The sequence below is a fragment of the Fulmarus glacialis genome, unplaced genomic scaffold, assembly GCF_000690835.1.
Source record: "Fulmarus glacialis isolate BGI_N327 unplaced genomic scaffold, ASM69083v1 scaffold46064, whole genome shotgun sequence".
NCBI lineage: Eukaryota > Metazoa > Chordata > Aves > Procellariiformes > Procellariidae > Fulmarus > Fulmarus glacialis.
Window position 1 is genome coordinate 1 of NW_009207005.1, and position 8,437 is coordinate 8,437.

Below are 8,437 nucleotides of genomic sequence, written 5' to 3' on the forward strand. Positions count from 1 at the left end.
GCAGAGGATCCGCTCCCAGAACATCGTGCCCTGTACCGTGTCGCAGCTGCTGGCAGCCGAGCAGGTCGACGAGACTTTCCGGATCCGCGACGTGGAGATCTCCCAGGTGGGCGCCGCGGGGAAAGCAGCGAGCGGGAAGGCTGCGGGTAAAACAAACTCGCTTCCCGGATAAACTCTTCCCTCTTCCAACGCAGGTCACCATTATGGGGATAATCCGGCACGCTGAGAAAGCACCGACAAACATTCTCTACAAAGTGGACGACATGACGGCAGCCCCGATGGATGTCAGGCAGTGGGTTGATACTGATGTAAGCACCGTATTCCTTATGAACATGCTTCTTTAAAAGCTTTGGGAGCGGTGAAGAGAGAAAACCTATCAAAAAGATGTGGCTATTATGAAAAGTGTTTTAGGAATAACATGCCCCTGAAAGCCAAGGGAGATGCTGCTGTAGCAGAGATCACTGGTACTGTTCATGACTCTCCTCCTGTTTTGTAATTCATATGTGGTTCTACTTTGAATCACTCTGAATAATTTTTTAGAGTTTAGCTGCTGGAGCTCAACCGTTACTTCATAGCTGAACTGAGAGGTGTGTGCTCTGTACCTTTGTGTAGAAATACAAGGAGAGGGAGCGAACAGAGATTTTTCTGTGTGGCTCGGTGATTGAGGCAAAGATGTGTACTGATGAATATTGTCTTGTTTTCTGATGCATGCTGGTAATTTTCACTGGTTATGGCAGGCCTTTAAAGCTAGCCCATGTTATTGTAACATATTTGAAGGCAAACAACTGAACAACTTTGGGAGAGTAATTGGGCAGACTTGCAGTTGGCTTAACTGCAAGTTTATCTTAACTGCAAGTTTATCTTAACTGCAAAAAAGGTTCTGGACTGCTTTCATTCCCCTAGTCAAGTTACGTAGTTGAACACCTGCTTTTTTACTATTTGAGGGTTCTTTCCTCTGGTTGCTTTGTGAAAACCTCTCAGAAGTGGACAGGGACAGCAGAGCAGACAACTGGCTTTGACTGCTGTCAAGTGTAGAGTGTGTTCAAACGAGCAAATAGGTTTTTTTCTTTATTTTTCATTTACGGTTATGGTTGCCCAGCTGCTCTTACTGGACATAGGAATGCATGCTGTTTGTGTTTGCTTGAGATAAGCCTTCTTTCCTAAGTAATTTATTGTGATAATTGAGAAATGGAAACGTGAATCAGCAAAACCTTCCTTTCTCCTTTTCCTCTCTGTTAGGAGGCAGGTGGCGAGAATGTTGTGGTACCTCCAGGAACTTACGTAAAAGTAGCTGGTCATCTTCGTTCTTTCCAGGTAAGATGATGTTACCCATCTCTAACTCCTCAAGTCACAAAGTTGGAGCAGTGGTGTGAAGGATTGGCGATCTGGCACAGTGTTAGTGGGCTCTTTTAGAATATCCACTTAATTGTGGTCTTTGCTCATCCTTTCCTGTGGACAAATCCTTCAATGTTTTTGCCAGGGCAGTATTTAATAACACTTTAATTGTTCCTAAATGCAAAAGACAGAGGACCCATTTAAAACGCCATTTTTCATCAGTGCATTGTTTTCAGCAGAACAGAGTACTGGATACCAGGTTCTTGGGTGTTTGTACTGTAGAGCTTAGACCAGCTTCTGGTTAATGGGGATGCTTCTTGTAGCGTATTATGTGATGTGGTTGTCTCATAACTAAATATTATAACTAAATATATGAATGAATATTCAAATAATGGTGCATGTGTTAAAGCAAAGTGCAGTTAATTACCAGCCACTTAGAAAGAGAAGTTACCCTGTCTGCATTGTCTTGCAAAATCACGTATGAAAATGTAAGTCAGAAAGTTCTGGACTAGTTACGTGCAGACAAGCTCCCTACCCACCACTATCCCTGTTCTGGAGAGAATGGTTGGACTGGCTATTAAGCATGTTCCTGTTGCTGTGATGTTAATTTTTTTTCTTTGCCTTTTTTTTTTTTTTTTTCTCTGAAAGAATAAGAAAAGTTTGGTGGCATTTAAGATCATGCCTCTGGAAAATATGAATGAGTTCACCACACACATACTAGAGATTGTGAATGCGCATATGATCCTCAGAAAAAATCTTACGGTATGTACGTACTTGAAGATCCTGATTCCATCTTGGACCAAAGTGTATACCAGTTGTGGGGCTGTTGGAGGGCTACAGTGAAGGTGTAACGGAGTCCTGGCTTCCTTGGAGAGAGATTGGTTGCAGTCCATTTCCAGCGGGAATTTCTTTTGGGAATCTATTTTTAATTACTGTCTCTCTGAAATAAGACTGAGTCTTTAATGCCGTGGGCTTGTGGCAGGCTGTGTAACAACAGCAATTTTACTCTCGTAATTTCAGTCAGCATCAAGAATGCCTCAGTCGTTTTCCTCTGCTGGGATAGCTGATGTGGGGGGCTATGGAGGAGGTGGCAGCCTGCCAGTGAATGGACTCACTGCGCATCAGAGTCAGGTAGGTGCAAGCGGCTTCTCCAGGAACACAGCAGTCGCAGCAGGGGCTACTGTGGCTTGATGTAGGACAGAGAAATGAAAGCTCAGTTACTCTTTGAAGACGGATAGTTCTTCCTCGACCTTGCTGTCCGTCGATGATAGAGAAACCTAGCTGTGTGCTAATGGTGATTCTTGCTTTTGCAGGTGCTGAACTTGATTAAAAACTGCCCTGTCCCAGAAGGTATGAGTCTTCAAGAGTTGAAACTTCAGCTCCACAATATGAGCATGTCAACAATCAAGTAAGTGTGTAGAAACGAGGGATGTTCTGGAAATCCAGGCGGTCCCTCCTGGAGTTTGATAAAAGGAGGCAGAGAGGAAAGTAGTGGGCAAGCCCAGATCCTTACTTGTTCAACAGCACTAGTAATTTCAGATGTTCCCAGTAGGGTGCAGAAGTGAGCCAGAGCTTTTGAAGTCTTCAACAGCTTAGAATGAGCCGTTGTCGGTTGAAGGGCTGATGAAATGCTTCACTCCCTAAACAGTTCAGTAGCAAAGTAATAGGCACCTGGGAGTACTGCAGTGCCTCAGCAGTATTTTCTCCTGTTCAAGGACTACCTTGCTCTCTGCACACCAGTCAAAACTTGGGAATAGACTGTTTCTGTTAAAAGTCCCTTTGCCTTATAACTTCTCCTCCCTGAGACTTAGAAAAACAGTGAAGCCTAAAGACAGTAATTAACATCCATTATCTTTCTGTGTTCTGTCCCCTTTGAAGCAGAGTGGTAGGTACTGCTTTTACCTGGGAAGTACTGAGAGTGGTGGCCTTCCCCTCTGTGGCAGGCAGAGTCTAAGAGCTGCTGGGAGAGCATATTGCCATAGCTTTGGAGAAACTTTCTGTACCTACTGACTGGTGGAGCAGCACTTAAACTGCTCGCAGCATAGAGCCACCGAGAGCTTCCCTTGGCAGATGCCAGAAGGGAACAGCAGGGATGGGGTCTGTAAATAGGAAATCCCTGAGAGGAAGGTGTTGATATGAACTAGTTAGCAATTGCCTTTTTTTTTTTTTATTCCCCTTCAAAGGCAAGCCGTTGAATTCCTCAGCAGCGAGGGACACATCTACTCCACTGTGGATGATGATCACTATAAGTCGACGGATGCTGAGTGAAGTTACTTCCAGCTGGATTTAGTTCTAAGCAAATACTTGTCCATGAATCAAGTTATCCTGCCAAGCCTTGCGACGTGGAAGGTGATCTTTGCTCTTTCTAGCCTGTGAAAGTCCCAGTTACTCTGTGAGTGCCTCCTTGGAATTCAAGGACAAGCAGAACGTATAGGATTCTGTTAACTGGACTTGATTATATGCTGTGACTGTGTGACTGAAAGCATAAACAGACATGGGAAAACTGAACTCCTCAGAGCTTCAGAGCCTCCGGTTTGTTTTTGTCTCCTTAGAGGATGCCTGTGTTAGAAAGAAGAACCTCTCTCTTTCTAATATTGTCCTGGGCAGATTGTCTTTTGTTTCTAGAGCTGTTTCTCCTAACTCAGCTTTCATTCCATTTCATTCACAAAGGTGGGTAGCCAAGAGTAATATTCCACTTATGTACAGTAATCACGAATAGATTTTTAATTGGTTTAGTTTATGCATTTAAATCTGTATTTGTACTATGAGGTGATCTTGTTACTAGAGCTTTTCAGTGTTTCCAATAAAATTTTAACTTGGGTAGTCTTGTGTGCGTGTGTGGCTCTAAAGGCTTTTCTTCTTCCCTAAAGAAGAAAACCATCTGCGTTGACAAAACCTAGGGTTTTGTGGGTAAAAAGCACAGCCCATGCTTTCAGAGTTTCTTTAACTATAGTAATTTTTTTTCCCGTAACTTTTGAAGTAAATTGCTTTAAAAGGTCAAACTGAAGTGAATGATGTCTGGACTCTAAGAAATCAAATAATTGAACTACTGAAGAAAGCTACGCGTTGTATCCAAATATAGCCAGGATCATTTCTGCCACCAAAAGTACTTTAGCTGAAGCTCGAATGAATTGCATCATGAAGTTTTTCTTCTTTAAACTATTTTTAAAGCATAACAAAAAAACCCACTAATTTAGGAAACAGCAGGGTTGATACTGGTGATGCATCAGCGTGGAGATAACGGATTTGCATCTCCTGTTTCTCTGCATAATCCTGCCTTGTTCAGGGAGGCAGCATGCTGAGGGCAGCTGCTTCAGCATATTTCTGTCCTCTTAGTCATTATATGCTTCCTGTTATATAAAATGCCAAGCTCAAAACTACCTTCTGGGAATTGTTTTGCATTTGTTAATAGCACCATTTCAGGAGTTCGTAAATGTTCAGGAGCATTCTTCACTACGACCCCATAAGGTGCGTAGCTGTTCTCACAAAAGGAACCATGGCTTTCGTGGTGAATGCATTCCTGAAAAGCAGGACCTGTGACCTTTCAGGCTGAACGCTGAGACACTGAAACGTGCTTGCTGCCTGCCGGATGGGAGCCTGGTTTGCTGCGCTGCGCTGACCTGTCGTTTGCTGCCTGGTTCCCAGGGGCCCGCTGGAAAAGGAGCACGTGCAGCCAGGGCTGACGCTGATGGGCTCAAGGGGTTGGTCGACTCCAGGTGCTGTGGGAGCTGCAAGTCGTGGGGTTTATGTTACCTGGGACTGGTGAAGTGACCTGGAAGCAGTTCTCCCCTGTATGCACATCTGTGGGCTGGCTGCCGGGCCCAGGACATCTGCGCCTGGCGTTGATGCTGGGGCAAAGCCCGCTGTCCTCCTCAGGTACAGAGAGTGGCACAACTGTAGCCCATAGTGCACTTCCGAGGCTAAATTGTGCTGTAGATGTGTAACAGGTGAACTTCCAGGCTATGGAGTCTAGCAGATCTAGAAGCCAAAAGTACTGTCATTTCCCTTTTGCAGGAGGGGTGCGGGTTAGGAAGAAAATCCCCGATGATTTTTGGAAGTGAAGATGAATGGCATTGCTTGCACTAAAAAGAGTAGTTGTGCGACTTGACAAAACACTTGTGATGTGACTGGAGAGGAAAAACTCATCAGCGGGGGAGGGAGTTTAAGTTTTTGCCTAGTCTCCATTTGCTGTTTGACCTTCAAAGCATCCAAGTGCATCTGCTGTTGTCTGGCTAGTGGGGCAATTTGGAATAGGTCTTAGGGGACAGAAGCGTTGGCTGCTTCACAAAAAGTTTGCATTTAAAACTATCTGTGAACTAACAGTGAAATCCAAACTCAGAATGCTTTTGGCTCAAATAAAGCAGACAAGGAAAAACACTTGGGCATTTTCAGTTGTTCTGGTTTCCTTTATGCTCTGCTCCCCTCCTCCCTGCAACCCATCTTCTCCCCAGCCATAGTGCAGTAATTAGTTTTTCCCCACTGGGAGAAGGAAAAACTGGATTCTGGGGTGACTTAAAACACCTGTTGGCCCCTGTCACTGCAGTGGGTCTCTTGGTTGAAGCTTTGTACATCATATGAAACCATGAAGAAAGCCTGAGAGAGTTGGGGTGGTTCAGCCTGGAGAAGAGAAGGCTCCACGGAGACCTTATGGTGGCCTTTCAATACTTAAAGGGGGCCTATATGGAGAGAGACATTTTACCAGGGCCTGTAGTGACAGGACAAGGGGCAACAGTTCTGAACTGAAAGAGGGTAGGTTTAGATTGGGCATAAGGAAGAAATTTCTTAGGATGATGGTGGTGAGACACTGGAACAGGTTGCCCAGAGAGGTTATAGATGCCCCATCCCTGGAAGTGTTCAAGGTCAGGTTGGACACGACTTTGAGCAACCTGATCCAGTGGAAAGGGTTGGACCAGATGATCTTTAAAGGTCCCTTCCAACACAAACCATCCTGTGATTCTCTGATCCGATAATCCTATGATTTAGGTGGTGTTAATGCTGTTTGCAGGAGAGAGCTGGGTTCTCCCTCCTTGGGTGAGTATTCGGTGAAAGGACCTCAACAGCAATAGTCAGTGTCTCTCCCACAATGCTGATCTGAGGAGAGAGTGCTGATACCAAGTGTAAAACCCAGGGCAGAACCAGAGCCAGAGAAGGAAACCAGACCGAACCCAAACTAGGACTCAAGCCAAGCTTGAATGAATGAGATCCTCTCTGCAGATTTGGGACTCTGCCCTAGGTGCTGAGTGAGGAATGACATGAACCGAAAAATTGAACCCAAAGCTACTCTTCACTGGGAGAGGGGAAAAAAACCCTAGCTTCATCTTAAATGAAATTTAAAATTTATTTTCCAGCTCTGATTTGAAAGGAGTGCAGTGCATGATGCAGGAGCGAAACACCTGCTTGCTTTCGGCGTAAAGCTCTCCTCTTGTCAGCTCTTTTCCCTTAATGCACATCAGGACTATGAGGTTTTTGTCTCTACCACTTTCCTGAGGCTTTGCCAAACTTCCAGTAAAAGAAGAGTTGAACTTTGGTCCTTACTTGGTTTTCAGGTAATTTTTTTGCATCCAATGCCATGAGTGCAGCAGGAGCCTTTGTAGGTGCCAAGAATCTGCAACAGTGTGACAAGCATGCTCGCAAGCAGGAGAGGACCGTGGAGGTCTAGGACAGACGTTGCTTCCAGTTGCAAGTGCAGTTAAAAATGGATGAGAAAGCCAGCAAAACCTAAAGCCACAACGTTTTTACAATGTTTCTGCAACCTTGGTGAGAAATTAGGCCAGAGTGAGAAGTGAGTTTGGCTGTACTTGAGAAAAATGCAGCTTCTGCCTTATGAAAGTGCGTTTCTGACATGCAATTGTACAAATGTGTCACTCAGTGGTTTGAGCCCCAGCTGGGGCATAGCTTGCACTGTGTGAAGTATCTTGTCACATCTCCTCCTAACCCCATCCCACTCCATGTGCCAAACAGTATCTGGACATGCTGGCCTCAAAGCATCTCCAGCTGGAAGCATCTGTAATCCCAGCCCAGACACTGTGGCAATACAGCGGAGCAAAGTGAAATCCGGGTCCCAGGGCCTGGGCATCTCAGTGGCATCTTGGTGGCCACCCAGCTGCATGCTGATCTGGTGCTGTCGGAGAGTCCCATGGGTGACAGCTAAGGACACAGCCCACAGCACAACAGGGGGATTTATTCTGTGCCCAGGGCTGTCCTGACAGCGTACGGACTGCTTGCCTTCAAGGAAAGTGGGCACCTTTCTGCAAGATCAAGGCAGTTGGAGGTTGCCCCGTGGATCCCTAGGGCTGTATTTAGCCTCTGCAAGTAACCTATGTCATGTAAGGGCTAAGAGTATTTGGAGGTGGGGTGGCTTCCAGAAACTAGAGGACTAGAAAGGAAAAATTGCCTGCATTTTGCAAATTGTCTTTTGTATGTTGTCATCAACAGTTTCGTGATTGTGTTCAGCGCTGTCGCTCTCCGTGCCTGGAAGGGAAGAGAGAACACAGCCTGCAGACATGCACCCTGATGGGCCGCGGCAGAAACCCCACGGGGGATACCCCGGCCCGCTCTCCCCACCTCTCTGGTCTGAGCTAAGTCTGGACATGGCAGGGACTGAGCGTGAGGGGGAAGAAGGGTCTCTCGTGGTGTGGTGGAAGCCCCCAGCCTCTGGGGCCACGGGTCCCCTGCGATCTGGGGGGGTGGGAAGGTGCCCCGTTTGATGGCAGATGGAGGCCAAGGGCTTGTCAGCGGTGTTCACCATGCCATTGCCCTTAAGGCCAAGCTTTGCTTCCCCTTGTGCCATGGTCCCTGTGTGGGACAAGGGGTTGGAGTGCCCCCCCATGCATCCCCTCTTGCATGTGGGACAAGGGGATAGGGCAGCCCCCCATGGTCCTTCCACATGTGGGACAAGGAAATGAGACATCCCCCCCTATAGGTTGCCTGCAATATGTGGGACAAGGGGATGGAGCAGACCCTGTGGGTCCCCCAACATATAGGACATGGGGATGGGGCAATTCCTCATGGATCCCCCCCCACATGTGGGACAAGGGGATGGGGAGGTGCAGCCCAGATGGCTGCAGTGCAGACGTCCCCAGCTGAGCATCCCTGCCCCAGG

General features: G+C 46.6%; 1 protein-coding gene across 1 annotated transcript; it reads left to right on the plus strand.

Annotated features, from left to right (window-relative positions):
• Nucleotides 1-4: 4 nt before the first annotated feature.
• Nucleotides 5-3,836, plus strand: RPA2 (replication protein A2, 32kDa; the record flags this gene model as incomplete). Its single annotated transcript, XM_009575940.1, has 7 exons — nt 5-106; nt 195-308; nt 1,240-1,314; nt 1,984-2,097; nt 2,356-2,466; nt 2,649-2,743; nt 3,519-3,836. Coding segments are annotated over 7 exons (696 nt in total), but the record flags the coding sequence as incomplete, so codon positions are not given.
• Nucleotides 3,837-8,437: the final 4,601 nt, after the last annotated feature.